Below are 19335 nucleotides of genomic sequence, written 5' to 3'. Positions count from 1 at the left end.
GGAGATGCCACTGAATGCCCAGCCTGTACAACCTGTTGCTCTCCTCCCTTACAGTGCTCCATGCTGTGCAGCGGATCAACAAAGCCATCCAGAGGGGAGTGGTGGCTGACACTGTGAAGGAGCTGATGTGCCCTGAGGCCCAGCTGCCTCCAGTGTACCCTGTTGCGTCAGCTATGTACCAGCAGGAGCTGGCAGTGCTCCAGCGGCAGCAGCAGGGGGTAAGCCCCAGAAATGTGGGTCTAGCTCTGCGGCCCCCAAGTAGCTGGAGGGATCAGGACAGGCAGCCCAGGCCACCCTCTTGTGAGTGCAATATGAGATGCTGGCACGAGATTAGGATGGGGAAAGAGCTCATCCCTGCCTTACTGAGCATATTTTAATAGCCATTACCTTGAGCAAACACTGCTTTACATACTCACTTAATCCTTAAAAAGACCCTATGAGGGAGACATTCTGTTTTAGAGATGGGGAAACTGAGATGCAGAGGTTAAGTCACTTGCCCAACACAGCTGTGAGTGCCAGTGCTGGGAGTGGATGCGGGGGCCCATGCTTTGAACCACTTCGCTGTCCCACCTCGTCCCAGTCCATGCCTCTTCTCTGACAGTGAAGCGACAGGGCCCTCACTTAGGGATTTTCAGTCTGTCGGAGGAGTTAGAACACACCTGAGGGTCCAAAGAGAGACAGGGAGAGAAGAGCAGATGACATAGGTGGAAGAAGTCTTCAGACCAAGGAAATGGAGGAAGCAGAGCTGGAAAAGCTTCCTGGAAGAGAATCAATAGAGAACTACACCCACAGCAGGTGTTTATAGAGCGTCTACTCCCAGCATGACTTGGATACAGGCACAGCCCTCAGGAAAGGCATAGTTCAACATAGGAATGACTATGACAAGGAAGCATAAAATAAGTACTAAGAAGTAAAGCATTGTGACTAAAGTTGTGGACTTTTGAGCTGGGCTGTGTGAGTTCAAATCTGGCTCTGCCAGTTCTTAGCTATGTGACATTGGGCAAGTTAATTACTTTGTCTGCTGCTCAATTTCTTTGAATATAAAATGTGAACAATAATATGTTTACCTCAGGCTATAGGATTAAATGAGGTAACATATTTGCTTAGAGAAGAACCTGGAAAGTAAGCTTTAGCTTTATTATTGTTGTTGATGTTCACAACATTCTGTTAAGATAGGAAGGGGGCTGGACATGGGGGTTCACGCCTATAATACCGGCACTTTGGGAGGTCCAGGCAGGCAGATCACTTGAGACCAGGATTTCAAGACCAGCCTGGCCAACATGGTGAAACCCCATCTCTACTAAAATACAAAAATTAGCCAGGTGTGGTGATGGCACATGCCTGTAATCCCAGCTACTCCAGAGGCTGAGGCTCAGAGATCTCTTGAACCCGGGAGAGCCAAGATTGCGTCACTGCACTCAACCTGGGCCACAGAGTGAGACTCTATTGCAAAAAAAAAAGAGAAGAAAATAGGAAGGGTGCTCTAGACAGAGGGCACAGCATAAGCAGATGTTTGAAAAGGAGAAGAAGGCAGGGCAGGGAAATGGGGCCAGGGCTTTTTGGGTGTGTGGTGCAGTGCAGTGTGGAGGCGACCACTCCATTTTTATCTCTGTATACCCAGAGCCTAGTACAGTTCAATTTTTTAAAATTTTATTTTAAGACAGGGTCTGACTCTGTCACCCAGGCTAGAGTGCACTGGCGTGATCTCGGCTCATTGCAACCTCCACCTCCTGGGTTTAAGCGATCCTCCTGCCTCAGTCTCCTGAGTAGCTGGGACAACAGGTACGCACCACCATGCTCAGCTAATTTTTGTATTTTTAGTAGAGACAAGATTTTGCCATGTAGGCCAGGCTGGTCTCAAACTCCTGAGCTCAAGCGATCTGCCCACCTTGGCCTCCAAAGTGCTAGGATTACAGACGTGAACCACTGCACCCAGCTAATACAGTTCTTGATGTGCAGTAGGGACCAATGGGAGCTGGTAGAGCTTACTTGTTAAGTGTGGGCTTTGAAATCAGGCAGCTCATTTTGACTTACATTATTGGTTGTGGGCTCATCTGTGAAATGGGGATATTAATGGTACTATGGTTCTATTGTCGGCTTATTATGAAAATTAAATGATAATGTGTGTGAAGTACTTATAATTGAGCACATAGTAAGTATTCTCAAGCATTTCATATGATGATTATTAGTGAATGAATCAGGCCACTGGGGTTTTGGGATAGAGACTCTGGGATATTTGAGAACCTTAGGGGCAGGATGGTGAATAGGCCTTTAGACCTTTCACCTGCCCACTTGGGAATTGGCCCTCCCACCCATTGTAGGAGCTTGGCCAGGAGGAGCTCTTCGTGGCTGTGGAGATGCTCTCAGCTGTGGTCCTGATTAACCGGGCCCTGGAGGCCCAGGATGCCAGTGGCTTCTGGAGCAGCCTGGTGAACCCTGCCACAGGCCTGGCAGAGGTGGAAGGAGAAAATGCCCAGCGGTGAGAAAGGCTTAGCCACACGTTGGGAGTGAGGGATGGGGGAATGCAGCCAAGACTCAGCAGTCTTCTGCTGGAGACTTGCCTTGTGCATGATGTCCCATTCTTGGGCCCAGGCCCACCCTCTGGGTCTGTTCACAGTCCCTTCGCCTGTGTTTCTTCCTGGGAGTGGATGGGGTCACAGTCATTCCTCTTTTCTTCATTGATTCATTCTTTCCTAGCAGATGTTTGAGTACTGACCCATGTGCCAGATATTACTCTAGGTGCTGGGGAAACACCAGTGAACAAAATACTTTCTTCTCTTGTCTAACTTACATGCTAGTAGAGGGAGACAGATGATTAGAAAAGAAGATGAGGTGGCCGGGAGCAGAGACTCACGCCTGTAATCCCAGCACTTTGGGAGGCCGAGGCAGGAGGATCACCTGAGGTCGGGAGTTTGAGACCAGCCTGACCAACATGGAGAAACCCCATCTCTATTAAAAATACAAAATTAGCTGGGTGTGGTAGCACATGCCTGTAATCCTAGCTACTCTGGAAGCTGAGGTAGGAGAATCACTTGAATCCGGGAGGCAGAGGTTGTGTTGAGCCGAGATTGCACCATTGCACTCCAGCCCGGGCAACAGGAGCAACACTCCGTCTCAAAAAAAAAAAAAGAAAGAAAGAAAGAAGGAAAACAAAAGAAGAAGAGGCATAGAGAAAAATAAAATAAAATAGGGCAAAGTGGGTAACGGGTAGAGACATAGTAGGGACGGTTTTTCTGTTTTACATAATGTAGTTATGCAAAGCCTCTTTGCTGAGGAGGTCATTTTGAAAGAGACCTAAAGGGCATAAATGATTGCCATGAGTCTATCTGGGGCAGAGGCCTTGAGAAAGCAATGTGCATGGTGTGTTCAAAGAACACCAGGAAGCCAGTGTGGTGGAGTGAAGTGAGGAAGAAAGAGGAGTGGGAGATGAAGACCAAGTAGCTGAGGCCTGACCATGTAGGACTCTGGTTTTTACTCTGAGTGAGGAAGGAAGCCATGGGAGGTTTTGAGCCAGGAGGGAGTTGATCTGACCTATTTCGTTTTTATTTTTTTATTTTTAGAGACAGGGTCTTGCTCTGTCACCCAGGCTGGAGTGCAGTGGTGCAATCACAGCTCAGGGTCTTGCTCTGTCACCCAGGCTGGAGTGTAGTGATGCAATCACAGCTCACTGCATCCTTGAACTCCTGGCTCAAGTGATCCTCCCAACTCAGCCTCCCAAGTAGCTAGGACTATAGGCACATGCCACCATGGCTGGCTAATTTTTTAATTTTTTTGTAGAGATAGGATCTCTCTATGTTGCCCAGGCTAGTCTTGAACTCCTGGGCTCAAACTATCCTCCCATCTTGGCCTCCTAAAGTGTTGGGATTACAGGTGTGAGCCACCATGCCCAGCAATCTGATCTACTTAACAGGATCTTTCTGGCTGCTGTGCTGAGAATTGACTGCAGGGGTACAAGGGGAAAGCAGAGAGACCTGTTAGACAGCTATGGGAGTAATCTAGGCAAGAGATGATGAGGGCTTGGCCTTGAGCAGTAGTGGAGATGGGGAAGAGGAGTCAGATTTTGGATACATTTTGAAAGCAAACTGACAGGATTTGGTCATATAATAGACATGGGGTATAAGGGAGAATGGAATTAGGTATGACTCCAAGATTTGGGGCAAGATGGGAGAGATGGTGGGACACGCAGGTTAAGCAGGGGAATCAGTTCAGATGTGAACTGTTGGGTTTGAGGTGCTTATTAGACATTCACTTGGAAATCACAAGATGCTGGCTGGGATAAATGAATGGGCTGGAGATGTGCTTTCAGGAGCATATGGTGTTAAAGTCATGAGATTGGGTGAGATCACCTATGGTGTGAGTATGGAGAGAGAAAAGGTCTGGAGGCTGAAGACTGGGATGCTTCCATGTTTAGATGTCAGGGAGGAACCAGCAGGGGTGTCTCAGAAAGAACAGCCTGTGAAGCAAGAAGAGAACTAAAAGAGTGTGGTGTCCTGGAGGTCAAGTGAGAAAAATCGTTCAACTCTTTCCCCTGACTTCTGGCTGATGATTTACATGCTACTCACCTCTTTGCCCTTCACCCCGCTGCCAGTTACTTCGATGCCCTGCTGAAATTGCAACAGGAGCGTGGGATGGGTAAGGACTTCCTGAGCTGGAATGACCTGCAGGCCACTGTGAGCCAGGTCAATGCACAGGCCCAAGAAGAGACTGACCGTGAGTATAGTCTGGAGCTGGGTGGAGATGGCCCAACTTAGGCAGTCCTGTCCCTTAGCTGTAAGTCTAGGGACCCCACACACACCTAGATCTCTGTTTCTTAGGGGTCCTTGCAATCAGCCTCATCAATGAGGCTCTGGACAAAGACAGCCCTGAGAAGACTCTATCTGCCCTACTGCTTCCTGCAGCTGGCCTCGATGATGTCAGCCTCCCTGTCGCCCCTCGGTACCATCTCCTCCTTGTGGCAGCCAAAAGGCAGAAGGCCCAGGTGAAGTTAGGGCTGGTCATCAGAGCAGGAAGAACATTCTCTGTGGGTTGCACTGTACCCAGTCTGGCAGAGCTCTATTCTGATGGACACAATGGCTTCTGGGTGGGGTCGGGGGGTGTTCCAATCTGGTAAAGAAGGATGGCTCCCATTGCCAGGGCAGTGGGCAGTTCATGGGAAGAGCACAGACCTGGGAGCCAGAGAACTAGGCTGGATTTCCCACTCTGACCCTTAGTGACCATGTGACCTTGAGCAAATCCCTTGATATCTCTGAGCTCTATTTACTCATCTGTAAAGTACTGCCTACCTGGTCCTACCCAGCTCCCAGAATGAGGGTGAAAATTAAATGAATTGACAAATGGGGCAGGATTTTGAACCTGAAACGCCCTGAGTATATTGCAGTAGAGAGTGGTTGAGAGCCCAGGCTTCTGGGCCAGACTACTGGAGCCTACGTCTTGGCAGCCTGACCCTGCACGTGTTACTTAACCTCTCTGTGCCTCTGTTTCATACCTACAAGCTTGTGGCAGTAATGAGCGTATCCCATAGTTATGGGGTGTAAGTGAGATAATATGACAGTAGTACTGGCTAACATTTATTGAGTCCTCACTCTGTGCCAAGCATCATTTTATGTGCTTTACAAGTATTAATGCATAAGAAAGTGCTTTAGAATACTGCCTGGCACATAGTCAGTACTCAATAAAATGTTAGTTTACAAAGTCTATTATTAATGAGGAGAGTTGGGAAGGAGTAGAATCTGGGGTTGTGTGAGGCAAGGAAGGGTTCAAGCCTTTATCAGTCTGACAGTGTGACAGGCATGGGATTGCTTAACCTGTGGCCTCATGTAATCTTCCCACTACCTTGTCGGGTAGAGGAGTGTGGAGCAAGAAAAGGAAAGAGAAGATAAAAGTCATGGTCAGGATCAGCCTGAGAAGGTGCAATGAGGCCTAGGGGAGTGGGGCGTGGGGGCAGGTAGGTGGAGCCTCCAGTGTGGGCTATCCCTGGACATGACTGAGGCACAAGAGCACGGAATTGAGCCGTTGAGAAGGTGGTGGATGCTGAGGGTTTGAGGAGCTATGCAGAGCCTCTGTGGTTCTGGAGGTGCTGTGGCCAAACCGAGTAGACTTAAAAGCCCAGTAGGAAAAGAGCCTTCTGAGCCTGGCTGCATCCCAGCGAACCACATGCCACACGTGCCCACACACAGGACAGGGAGCTGAGTGGAGATCACTGTCCCTGTGGCTCCCAGTGCCTGCCTGCGGTTTGGTTCCCTTAGGCATCTTGGCCTGGAAACCTAGAGAGATTAGCTTGGGGTCTCATCTTTTTTTTTTCTCCCTCAATCCACCAGGTGACAGGGGATCCTGGAGCTGTGCTGTGGCTTGAGGAGATCCGCCAGGGAGTGGTCAGAGCCAACCAGGACACTAATACAGCTCAGAGAAGTAAATGGACTGAGCAGGGGACCCTGGGAGGGGAGGGATGGTGATGTGGGCTCAGCAGCAGCCCAGATAGTCAGGCGGCCTCCCTGGTCATCTCCGTCTTCCTTCAACCTCTGTGGTGAGGCAGGCCAGAGTCAGAGCAGGAGGGCTGCTGTTCGGACTGCAGGATGGATTTCCTGGCAGTCAGCAGGGCAGGAAATTCTCAGGAGGTGAGAATCCATAGTTCACCCGCTGCCTCCCTCTATGCCTTCCTGTGGACACTTTCTCTGTAATGTGGGCGTGTGAGATCACGCAGTAGTCAGAAATCCCATTTCTGCTGGTAACTTGAGTTTGGGTTCCAACAGTCAATCAGCTTTGGCTAGAAAATGTTTAGACTTGGAGTGAGAGAAGAGGAATTGGCAGGAGTTTGAGGAAAATAGGCAGACTCAGTGCAAGTAGACAGGGGTGTGCTGATGTGTGGTGCTGGTGGTGTTAGTTCTCAGTGGTTGTGGTCTCTCTGTCCATCTGTCTGTCTACTAGTGACTGGAAGGCAGATGCTACATCAGCCATTCCCACCTCTTAGGCTCTCTTCTCCTAAGAAACTGTCCCAGGGTTCCCTGCCCATATCCTGCCTTTATGCTTTTCTTTTGAGACAGGGTCTCACTCTGTCACCCAGGCTAGAGGGCAGTGTACTGTGATCTCCATTCACTGCAACCTCTGAAGCAATCCTCCCACCTCAGACTCCTGAGTAGCTGGGAGTACAGGCATGCACTACCATACCTGGCTAATATTTTTTCTTTTTTTTTTTTTGAGACAGAGTCTCGCTCTGTCACCAAGACTGGAGTGCAGTGGTGCAATCTTGGCTCACTGCAACCTCCACCTCCCAGGTTCAAGCGATTCTCGGGCCTCAGCCTCCTGAGTAGTTGGGATTATAGGCACCTACCACCACAGCTGGCTAATTTTTGTATTATTAGTAGAGACAGGGTTTCACTGTATTAGCCAGGCTGGTCTCGAACTCCTGACTTCAGGTGATCTGCCTGCCTTGGCCTCCCAAAGTGCTGGGATTACAGGCGTGAGCCACAGCGCCTGGCCAATTTTTGTATTTTTTTTATAGAGATGGGGGTTTGCCATGTTGGCCAGGCTAATCTCAAACTCCTGGGCTCAAGTGATCTGCCTGCCTCAGCCTCCCAAAGTGTTGGGATTACAGGCATGAGCCACTGCTCTGGGCCTTTATGCTTCTGTTCAAGCTGATTTTCCTTTTATCAAGCCCCAACTCAGCCTAGACCCACGCTGCCTCCCTCGGAGTGCTTCCTTGACTGCTGCTGCCTTTCCCTCCAAGCACAGTTGCATGGTGCTGCTTTTCATGTATGTGTCTCTGTCCATCCTGGGATGTTCCCATCTACTCCTTCAGAAGGGTGATTTTGTGTCCTCTTTCATGGAATCTGTCCCTAGTGGACAGGCTAAGGCCCATGGGAGGGACTTGGGCGAAGGATTGACTGCTGTCTCTTGATGCCCCTGTCAGTGGCTCTTGGTGTGGCCGCCATCAATCAAGCCATCAAAGAGGGCAAGGCAGCCCAGACTGAGCGGGTGTTGAGGAACCCCGCAGTGGCCCTTCGAGGGGTAGTTCCCAACTGTGCCAATGGCTATCAGCGAGCCCTGGAAGGTGCCATGGCAAAGAAACAGCGTCCAGGTAATGGCCCCAACCTGACCCTCCTCTTCTCTGCCTGCCCCAGCCACCCCTTGCCTGCTCTGAACCTTTTCTGCTTGCTTGGTTTCTGCTTAGCAGACTCAGGTTTCTGGGTTCAACATGATATGAACGATGGCACTGCCTACTACTTCCATCTGCAGACCTTCCAGGGGACCTGGGAGCAACCCTCTGGCTGCCGCCTCCACACCTCTCACCTGACCCGGGAGGAGATCCAGGTTGGCAGAGCTCCTGCAAGGGTAGGGGATCTTGGATGGGAATGCCCTGGAGAAGAGGCTCCCACTCCCCGAAAGACCACAGCATCTCTCTCCTGCCTCCACAGTCAGCTGTCACCAAGGTCACTGCTGCCTATGACCGCCAACAGCTCTGGAAAGCCAACACTGGCTTTGTCGTCCAGCTCCAGGCCCGCCTCCGTGGCTTCCTAGTTCGACAGAAGTTTGCTGAGCATTCCCACTTTCTGAGGACCTGGCTCCCAGCAGTCATCCAGATCCAGGTGGCAGGCTCTGGCTTTCTCAGTCTTCAGGGCCTGTGCTTATCTGGGCTCCAGGATATCCACCCTGCTTCCTTTTTACTGACATGGGAATGATCTTTCGGACTCTGAATAGTAGTGGTTAAAAGCATAGGTTCTGGAGCTAGACCACGTATGTTTGAATCCCAGCTCTGTCACCTCTTAGCTGTGTGACCCTGGCAAGTTACTTACCCCCTCTCCCTCAGTTTCCTCACTGGTCCCTCAGTCTTTTCATCTGAAAAATAGGGCTAATGAAAGCACCTACCTTATAGAATTGTTATGAGGATTAAGTTGGGTAATATCTCAAGTGTTTATAAATTGTGCCTGGGAGGTAGGTAAGAACATGGTAGAAGTTACCATGCTATTTATGTCATCATCATCACTATCCAGAGAGTGAGAGCTGCTTTTTAGCTTCCCCAAGGGAAGAGTGAAATAAGATTTAGCTGGGTGCAGTGGCTAACACCTATGATTCCAGCCAGTCAGAAAGCTGAGGTGGGAGGATTGCATGAGGCCAGGAGTTTGAGGCTGAAATGAGCTATAATGGCACCACTGCATTCCAGCAGAGTGAGACTCTGTCTCTAAAACTGTGTGTGTGTGTGTGTGTGTGTGTATTTGTTTAGTAAGACATCAAGGCTTAGATACCAGTAGGGCTCGAAGAAGTGGTTAAACAGAAAAGGGGTGAAATATCCTTTAGGAAGAGAAGAGTCTTCTACCTTTCCTCTCCAACCAGCCCTTGCCATTTTTATTCTTCCAACCCGTGGATGGTTCATTGTGGCCTCTGAGACTGACCTGTAAGTAACTGAGACATGAGGCTGGTAGGGAAGATAGCCAGAGGCACTGTGCAAGCCAGGAATCATGGCAGTTGAGCAGATACCTTCCCAGGCAGATGTGATCTGGAGGGCCTCACTGGGGTGCTGGCAATGTAAAGATGCTGTCATAAACTTTTTGAATGCCAAGAACATGCCACTTGGCACTAGGCAAGGGTGGGAGATGGGTGCGAGGCCTAAGGGTGAGTAATCACATCTCTCCCCTCACAGAAATTGGAGTACACTTGATGTTAGACATTGTGATAGGAGGGACACAAAGATAACACCAGAGGACTCCAAGGGAGACAGATGTGCAGACCGGGACTGGCAAATGGCCCTTGATTATGACTGACGGTGGTGGGGGGTAATTGAGAGCTCAGGCTTTGGGGTCAGAAGGTGGAGTTTGCCCCCTGGTCCTACCACTTCTGAGTCATATGACATTGGGCACCTTATGCCCTCTCTAGCACTCAGTCTTCTCATTCATAATGATGGTGCTCACCTCGTATGTTGATTGGGAAGATTCAGTAGGAAAATTACATGTAGCACTTAGTGTGGTAAGTGCTCCATTGATGGGAGCCATTATGAGATTTTGTTTTCGGGGCATTGGTCCCAGAACTCAATACAGAACTTTAGTGATCTGTATTTAGTGGTCTGAATCATAGGGATTTCTCCATCCTAAGCCCAGTCTGGAATTTCACACTAAGGCGATGAAAAACCACACCGACAGTGAGAAAGAAGATGGAGTCAGAGGGAACATTTGTCACTAGTACCAGAGCTGTGTGGGCTGTGGCCTGGGTTCTGGGAGACAGAGAAAGAGAGAGGTAGCCCAGAGCCTTGAGCTTCTTGCCAGGGGAAAGGAAAATCCAAAATGAGGCTGCCTAGGTGTGCTGAGATTTTATCTCCTAAAAGCTCTGACCCACCCTGGCCAGAACCCCAGCCAGGGTCCTGAATTCTGACCAATTCAGAGGCCTTAAGGAGCCTGGTGGAGGTTGTGTAGTGGGAAAGGGCAGAGAGCAGACCACTCTGCCTTTTCCCACAGCAACTTTCCAGGCAGTACCTGGAGGAGGAAAGGAAAGAGTCCTGAGGGCAGGCATGGAAATGGGGCTTCCTGACCTCTAGGCTCCAACATGAACAGCTGGCGTCATGGACCAAGCTATCCTCTTTTACATCCTTTCCCAACAGAGGGGCCATGTAAGCCTTGAGGGAAAGCTGGCAGAACTGTCTTTAGGAAGGGCTGGGGGCAAATGAATGACAGGGGTTGCTCCCAAGTTTTACCAAACTGAGATAATGTCAGTGGTAGTGTCAGTGGTAGTGTATCTCCCAGGGCCTGTGCACTGGGAGATGCTGGACATGGGGACTAAAAGACAGGAAGGGCCAAGCATGGTGGTTCATGCCTGTAACCTCAGCACTTTGGGAGGCCAAGGTGGGAGGATCACTTGAGCCGAGGAGTTCAAGACTGACCTGAGCGATATAGTAAGACCCCATCTCTACAAAACAAAAAATTAATCAGGCATGGTGACACATGCCTGTGATTCCAGCTACTTAGGAGGCTGAGGCGGGAGGATCACTTGAGCCTAGGAGGTGGAGGCTGTAGTGAGCCATGACGGCACCACTGCACTCCAGCCTTTGAGACCCTGTCTCAAAGGAAAAAAAAAAAAAAAAAGATGGGAAGGATTTCAGTGGGTAGAGATAGGGCTGGGAACAAGGGTGGGTATGAAAGGTTTGGGGACAGAAAACTATAAGGCATGTTTAGAAGAAAGTGAAAAGTCTGATGCAGCTAGGATCCTTAAGAAGGTGGGGACCAGTGGAAAGTCAAATAGGGAGTGTGGGGTCAGATGGTTGAAAACTTCTGGAAATAGGCTGGGACAGTCTAAGAGGTACTTTAGGAAAATTAATCCCACACAAGCTTGGAGTGAAAGGGAAAAGGCTCCTAGGAAGGAGACCAGAATGGAAGAGGGCATTGAGATTTTAGAGACCAAAGGAGGCATGATTTGTGCAGATGTCAGTTGGACCCTTTGCAGCAGATCAGCTAGGGGAGAGGCCATTGGCCTGACAGCTGAATTACTGGGGACCTTGGTGGGAAGATTTGCTGAAAGCTAGAGTCAGGAGCTGGATTGTGTTGTAAAGAGAATGTGAGTTATGAGAGCATTAGTGACCTGCTGCCCAGGTGGCCCCTGGCAGAGATGGTGAGCACACGGCTTTGTGCCTGTACACACTTCCCATCCACACAACCACATTCATTTCCAAACTGCTCTCTGCCCACTTTCTGTGCACATGAGGGAGGGTGGAGTGTGTGATAGGGTGTGGGTGGTCTGCATATGGGTGTATGAGTGTATTTTAGGCTGATATGGTACATACTTTGGTGAAGTTGGTGAGTAGGTGTATGCTTTATTATCTTTTAGGACTGTATCTTATAGTTGAGTTTCTGTGAAGAGGTATTGGTTAGAGGTGTGTGGGTGTGGGTATGTGGGTGTTTGTTCTGGGACCAGAGAGTATGGCAGAGGGCATTGTTGGCTATGTGCAGCCATTTGGTCTTCCCCATGAAGTTGGAAGTTCTTTGAGAACAGGACCACTTTCCCCTTCCCCCTCTACTTAACTGCCCACTTCCATTCCCTGGAGAGCCCAGGACAAGGATTTTCTTAAAAGCCTCTCTGGCCAAAGGAGACCTACTCGAGTTACTGCCCTTTCTCTCCTGATTTGCAGGCTCATTGGCGGGGTTATAGGCAGCGGAAGATTTACCTGGAGCGGTTGCAGTATTTTAAGGCAAACCTGGATGCCATAATCAAGGTAGCTACAGTGGTTTTGGCAGGCTTCTTTCTCTCGAAAGACCCTCTGAGAACAATCTTGCAGTATTGTCACCTCCTTGTGATCTCTGGATTTGGCTGAATTGGCCTGGGACTGAGGGTGGGCCCCAAGCTGGAGCTGAGGCAGTGTGTTTCTTCTCCCAGATCCAGGCCTGGGCCCGGATGTGGGCAACTCGGAGGCAATACCTGAGGCGTCTGCACTACTTCCAGAAGAACGTGGGTGTCACCTTGCTCCCCCTGCCCACATACCCAACCTTTACCCATGAGACTAGAGCAAGGACAGCCAGCAACCCTTTTCCCATCTGTGTTCGTGGCAGGTTAAGTCCATTGTAAAGATCCAGGCATTTTTCCGAGCCAGGAAAGCCCAGGATGACTACAGGATATTAGGTGAGCTGCCTGATCCACCCTCCCCAGCTGATGGGAGGGAGAGTACCCCACAGAGCCAGGCAGGTCTAGACATCCTTCTGGGACTGCACAGCAGGTAAGGGGAAGGTAGTCACAAGTTGTCTGTGCAGGAACGTGGAGCAGGGGTTGTAACAAAAGCCCACCTTCTCATCCCAATCACAGATAGCCTTGTCACAGTGAAAGTTCTAATCAGGCTTTTTTTGTACCAAGCTTAGATTATCTACCTATTGCTACCACCAAAGCAAAAAGAAAAGGATCTTGCTTCTTTCCTTCAGGTTCCAACTTCTCCCCTCCAGACCTCTGTGGCCCAGCACAAACAAGGCCTGGTGAGGTACACAGAGTCCATTCTGTGGTGTGGGGAATGTGAGAAGCACCCAAGGAGTGCCATCTTCCTGCTCCATATTCCCCATTAGTTGAGTGCTCATTTAAAGCTTTAAAGAGTTCCTTCCTGGCCCTTGTTCTACAAGTTCAGAAGCCCAGCAAATGGCATCCCCTTCCTTTTTGTGAAATTGACAAGTAGTCCATTTCCACATTCACCTCTAGCCCCTGAGTTCCTGAAGCAGTAGACCCCTTTCCTTCCTGGCCTTGAGGCTGCACTCTTGGGCTTCTGGTGAAATGTCCTGTTCAGGAATCCTCTCCTTCACCTCCTCAGTCCTTCTTTGCCCCTGACCTGCCCACAGGGACTTTGCCTGTCCCTTCTCTGGTCATGCACACTCAGGCCGTCTGCTTCCTGTCAACAAGCTTCTTTCTCTCCTTCCCTCTCCCCAACCTAGCCCATTCTATTTTGTCTCTGTGGCTACACTAATACCATTGTCCTGGCCATTCTTTGTCTTCTTTTTCTTCTCTTCAGTTTATGGTTTTTCTGGAAGAATTTGTTTTTCCCTAGTGCTGTCTCCTGACTTCACTGGCCCCCAAACTTTACTCAGAGCTCTACCATTTACTAGCTGTGTGGCCCTCAGCAAGTTACTTAACTTCTTTTTTTTTTTTTTAAATTGATTATTTATTTATTTATTTGGGACAGAGTCTCACTCTGTCACCCTGGCTGGAGTGCAGTGACACGATCACGGCTCACTGCAGCCTCAACCTTCCAGGCTCAAACGATCCTCCCACCTCAGCCTCCTGAGTAGCTGGGACTGGAGGCATACACTGCCACAACTGGGTAACTTTTGATTTTTTGTAGAGATGGGGGTCTCCCCATTTTGCCCAGACTGGTCTCAAATTCCTGGGCTCAAGTGATCCACTCGCCTTGGCTGCCCAAAGTTCTGGGATTACAGTCGTGAGCCACCACACCTGGCCAATTAACTTCCTTCTTGCCCACTTTTCTCCTTTATAAACTGGACATAATGCTAATACCTGTCTTGTAGGGTTGTTTTGAGGAGTTAATATGCTGTATTTCATCGAATCCAAGATGCCATGAATTGTCTTGGATTCTACCTTTCTTCACTCCTCAAAGATTTGTCCCCAGGCCAGGCATGGTGGTGGCTCACACCTGTAATCCCAGCACTTTGGGAGGCTGAGGCAGGAGGATCACCTGAGGTCAGGAGTTTAAGACCAGTGTGGCCAACATGGTGAAACCCTGTCTCTACTAAAAATACAAAAATTAGCCAGATGTGGTGACAGACGCCTGTAATCCCAGCTACTTGGGAGGCTGAGGCAGGAGAATCTCTTGAGCCCGGGAAGCAGAGGTTGCAAGGAGCTGAGATCATGCCACTGAATTCCAACCTGGGCAACAGAGAGAGACTCTGTCAAAAAAAAAAAAAAAATTTTGTTCCCCTATTGTAGCCAGATTAATCCATTAAACCTGTACATGTGATCATGTCACTCACCTCCTTAAGACTTATCGTGATGCCCTGTTGCCTTGAGGGTAAAGTCCAATCTCCTAACCACAGCTTTGGGACTCTGTGATCCAGCCTTTCCCTGCACCTCTAACCTTACTGACCTGCCCCTCACCACCTACACCTTCTGCACTGTGTTCTAGATACACTGGACTTCGAGCACTCCCCACATTCACCCTCTCCACCTCCTTTTCACCGACATCAGGGGTGTCTCACCTCTTTCTTGCAGTGTTTCTTCACTCCCCAGTGGGGTTGGGCAACCCACTTTTGTTTTCCCAAAGATCCCCATGTTTGCTCTTCTCAAAGTGCTAACCACATTGCAGTGAATTGTGGTTTATTTGTCTAGTTTCCCTACTAGACTGCCTTTAGGGACAGGAACTAGTTTTATTCATCTTCCAAATCTAACTCCTTCATTTATTGTTAACTGTGTAACGTAGGGCAAGTTGCTTACCTTCTCTGAGTCTCAGAGTTATCATTGGTAAGAGAGGATAGTTATAGTGTACTGACCTCACAGGTGGTCTTAAGTGTGTAAAGCACTTAGAACAGCTTCTGTCTCATAGTAAACATTCTATGTATTAGTTGTTTTGTTGTTATTTCCAATAAATTAGCTCAGAGGCTTCTTTCTTTTTTGCTCAAATACCAATTCCAAAGGTGATTCAAGGAGAATCACCAGCTAGCTCTGACCTCCCCTATATTATAAAGCCCACTGTCCATCCCATCTACCTGTCCTTCCTAGTGTGTACAGACACTCCTGACAGAGGAACACTGTGAGGGCAAGCAGGGCTGAGTGGTGGGTGGCAGGTAGGAGGAGCAGGCTGGCCCAGCAGAAGTGAGTGGTAAATTGCGGTAGACAAGGGAGGTCTGGGAGGATAATCAGAGGGAGCTGTGGCTCTGGCTTTAGTGTCAGAGGTCCCTGGGATAGGCCCAGGCTGGGATGAATCAGAGGTAGGGGAAGAGCAGCTATTATGTCATCTCCAGTTATAAGACCGGGGCTCAGGGACAGGCCTAGCTAAGAGGCTACCCACTGCCCTCCAAGTGCAAGCAGAACCAGTTAGAAGAGGACTGGGGTTGGGGACCTGCTGATTCCAAGCAGAAAGGGGACTGGGGTGGGCTAACTCTGGGGCAGGGACTGGCAAGGAGGCCTCTGATGAGGCATGCCTAATCCTGATGCCTCCTCCCTTCCTCCCAGTGCATGCACCCCACCCTCCTCTCAGTGTGGTCCGCAGATTTGCCCATCTCTTGAATCAAAGCCAGCAGGACTTCTTGGCTGAGGCAGAGCTGCTGAAGCTCCAGGAAGAGGTAGTTAGGAAGATCCGATCCAATCAGCAGCTGGAGCAGGACCTCAACATCATGGACATCAAGATTGGCCTGCTGGTGAAGAACCGGATCACTCTGCAGGTGTGGGGCCCACCAGTCCTCCCCTTCCCCAGATCTGTCTACCTCTAGAGATGTGATGCTGACCATTCTCTATTTGCTAATCAATTTTTTCAAAATGGTGTGGATTTTACCACCTGACTCAGTTCCTTGTTCCAGTGGCCCTCTGCCATTCTAATAAATCATTTCGGGGGACCCATGACAGAGTAGAAAGAGCATGAGACCTAAAATCAGAATGCCTGGCTCTGCTGATTCCTAGGGATGGGGCTGTGGGTGCTCATTTCACTTCTAAGTCTGTTTTCTCATTAGCAAACTGGGAATAATGAGAATGTCCACCTCTCCAGGCCAAATATAGAGATAGATATGAAAGCTCTTTAAATCATAATTTACTATACAAATATGCAGTGACAGGGTAATAGTGATATAGTGATAGCTCCACCTCAAATGTGTATAGCAGTCTAATAAGAAGTAATAGCAAAAGCCAAATAGACACAATTCCTCAGCCTGGCAACCCAGTTCTCTTTGGGGACTCACTCCCATGACAGGAGAGGAACCAGATGGAGTCTCAGGGCACTAGGAGGGGCCCTTCGTCACCCTAGAACTGCTTCTCTCCCCCAGCTTATGCCTGTTCCTTGAAGAGCAGAAAGCCCTGGCTCTTCAAGGCACTGATTCTAGACCATATGTTCTGTGCCCTGGGATGGCCTAGGCTGGTTGTATCACCCATTCCTCCACCCCTGCAGGAAGTGGTGTCCCACTGCAAGAAGCTGACCAAGAGGAATAAGGAACAGCTGTCGGATATGATGGTTCTGGACAAGCAGAAGGGATTAAAGTCACTGAGCAAAGAGAAACGGCAGAAACTAGAAGCATACCAACACCTCTTCTACCTGCTCCAGGTTAGCAGAGGACTTTCCAAGGAGAAGTCTCTCCCATCTCCTGAGGGTCTGAGACTTCAAGGCCTTCTTGTCTGTGCCTTTGACACCATGCAAGGTGTCCTTTCCCATAATCTTAATTCCTTATCCCTAGGAAAGGAGACTACCTCTTCCCCTGTTTGTCTGGAATGTCACTAGCACCTGGAGAAAGTGTGGTAGTGCTTTCTCCATTCCAGATTTCCATCAGGGGAAAACCTTTCTTTATCCTATCACTGGTCCTCGAAGTACATGGTCAGCCATTCCTGTCTCCCCTCTTGCTTGCAGACTCAGCCCATCTACCTGGCCAAGCTGATCTTTCAGATGCCACAGAACAAAACCACCAAGTTCATGGAGGCAGTGATTTTCAGCCTGTACAACTATGCCTCCAGCCGCCGAGAGGCCTATCTCCTGCTCCAGCTGTTCAAGACAGCACTCCAGGAGGAAATCAAGTAGGCTCTCCAGACACAAAGGAATGGGGAGAGAATGGGTTAAGAGATACCCCTGTTGGCTTCTTCACAAGGTGACAGCTTGTTGAGGCTTAAGGGTGGAAATGGAATCAGAAGACCTCTCTTCTCTGCCTCCTGTAGAGAAACTAAAACATCTGGGACAGCACAGTGGGAGGATATGGGCTGACACGCTAATACAAAGAATGAGAGAGATATCAAGACATTCCTTAAGAGCGGGGACACCAGGGCAGGCTTTGAGAGCCAAAATCTCAAAAAGGAAAAGTAACGGTTTGTCCTACACAGAGGCAGAAGACTAGCTTCAATGACCTCTTAAACCACAGGTCAAAGGTGGAGCAGCCCCAGGACGTGGTGACAGGCAACCCAACAGTAGTGAGGCTGGTGGTGAGATTCTACCGCAATGGGCGGGGACAGAGTGCCCTGCAGGAGATTCTGGGCAAGGTTATCCAGGACGTGCTAGAGGACAAAGTGCTCAGTGTCCACACAGACCCTGTCCACCTCTATAAGAATTGGATCAACCAGACTGAGGCCCAGACAGGGCAGCGCAGGTGAGCACATGGGCAGAGGGAGAGCTCTTTTTGATCAGCTGTGTCTGGACCCTACTGGGGAAGCTTGGGTGTACTTTGAAGGTGGCATATAAATGGGCATGCTGATTTATGCAAATATGATACCAGCTTTTTAGGCATGAATAAGGTAGTCTTTTAGACCCCCTCTGATAATTAACATGAAACTAATGTAAATGACTCCAGACCTGGTGGGCTTAACATAAAATGAGTACAGATGAATATGCAAATGTGCTTAATTGCTATGTCAGTGCTTGCAAATAATGTGTCAAATTTGCTGGTAGTAGGGCCGGGCCCAGTGGCTCACGCCTGTAATCCCAGCACTTTGGGGGCTCAAGGTGGGCGGATCACATGAGGTCAGGAGTTTGAGACCAGCCTGGCCAACATGGTGAAACCCCATCTCTACTAAAAATACAAAAATTAGCCTTGTGTTGTGGCATACTCCTGTAGTCCCAGCTACTCGGGAGGCTGAGGCAAGAGAATCACTTGAACCTGGGAGGCAGAGGTTGCGGTGAGCTGAGATCGTGCCACTGCACTGCAGCTCTGGGCAATAGAGTGAGACTCTGTCCCCCCTACCAAAAAAAAAATTGCTGGGAGTTAGGATATGGACTCCTATTTATAGGGGTATAGACGAATATTTCTATTTATAGATGAATAGGCAAATGAGATAGTGGGAGAAATAGGTTGCCCTTATCACCTGGGGTCATTGCTCAGGTCTCTAGGTGCTAGGGAAACATAGCCACGGAGGCGAGCAGGCAATCCTGGTGGCTGTTCTGGATGGCACAGGAGGCTTTAGGTGAGGAAACTATAAGGCTCTGGCCCAGCCTCTCCATTATTTCAAACTCCCAAAGACTATTTGCAGCGCAGCCGCCTGCTTGTCATCTCTTCCCCTTAGAAGTGTCCATAGATTCCAGGTTCTCTGTTCCTTCCTACATTCTTCCAGCTTCCCTGTAGATACTCCAAGTCTTCTTCACCTCCCGATTGCATTTCTCCAGTCCTTTCTCTCATTCTGGCCCTTTCTCCTTTAGCATGCTGAGCTGTCCTTAGCACATCTGTATGAGCTCTTGTTGTTAGACAAGAGTTTAAGGAATAGGGCCTTGGGGAAGGAGGCCATTGGAGGGGGCTCCTGCTTATACCTTGTCTCTCTCTGCTCATAGCCATCTCCCGTACGATGTCACCCCAGAACAGGCCTTGTGCCACCCCGAGGTCCAGAGACAACTGGACATCGCCCTACGCAACCTCCTCGCCATGACTGATAAGTTCCTTGCAGCCATTACTTCATCTGTGGACCAAATTCCGTATGTGCAACAGCCCCACCCCAGCCTACACATGGGATTTTGAGAGGGCCAGGCCACCATGGGGAGCAGAGCAGGGTGATAGTCCTGCAGGGAGGAAGGCAGGGAGGGAGATAGAGCCAGGGGTACTCAGAGGGGTTCCTGGAGAGATGTGGGGAATGCTCCAAGCTCCTGCTAGACAGCTGAGCTGAAAGATGGCATGTAGGTCTGCGTGTGGCCTGGTAAGATGTCAGTGGAACCAGAGGAGGGACCCTAAAATGATCTCAGGGACACTTTATTATCTA

The 19335-nt window shown here is 49.5% G+C and overlaps 1 protein-coding gene across 1 annotated transcript in view; it reads left to right on the top strand.

Moving 5' to 3' along the window:
• IQGAP3 (IQ motif containing GTPase activating protein 3) overlaps positions 1-19335 on the top strand; it is a 44889-nt gene that overhangs the window by 14137 nt on the left and 11417 nt on the right. Inside the window, exons 12-27 of the mRNA XM_011928432.1 lie at positions 55-218; positions 2322-2479; positions 4589-4710; positions 4815-4978; positions 6318-6408; positions 7907-8074; positions 8168-8307; positions 8412-8582; positions 12107-12190; positions 12352-12423; positions 12525-12594; positions 15637-15845; positions 16562-16714; positions 17015-17178; positions 17517-17741; positions 18914-19054. Of these exons, the coding sequence (XP_011783822.1) occupies positions 55-218; positions 2322-2479; positions 4589-4710; positions 4815-4978; positions 6318-6408; positions 7907-8074; positions 8168-8307; positions 8412-8582; positions 12107-12190; positions 12352-12423; positions 12525-12594; positions 15637-15845; positions 16562-16714; positions 17015-17178; positions 17517-17741; positions 18914-19054 (2296 nt within the window). The remainder of the gene's footprint in view (positions 1-54; positions 219-2321; positions 2480-4588; positions 4711-4814; positions 4979-6317; positions 6409-7906; positions 8075-8167; positions 8308-8411; positions 8583-12106; positions 12191-12351; positions 12424-12524; positions 12595-15636; positions 15846-16561; positions 16715-17014; positions 17179-17516; positions 17742-18913; positions 19055-19335) is intronic.

The sequence above is a fragment of the Colobus angolensis genome, unplaced genomic scaffold (assembly GCF_000951035.1).
Source record: "Colobus angolensis palliatus isolate OR3802 unplaced genomic scaffold, Cang.pa_1.0 Scaffold77, whole genome shotgun sequence".
NCBI lineage: Eukaryota > Metazoa > Chordata > Mammalia > Primates > Cercopithecidae > Colobus > Colobus angolensis.
The sequence above is the reverse complement of the archived record's forward strand: the minus strand, read 5'-3'. Positions and strand labels throughout refer to the sequence as shown.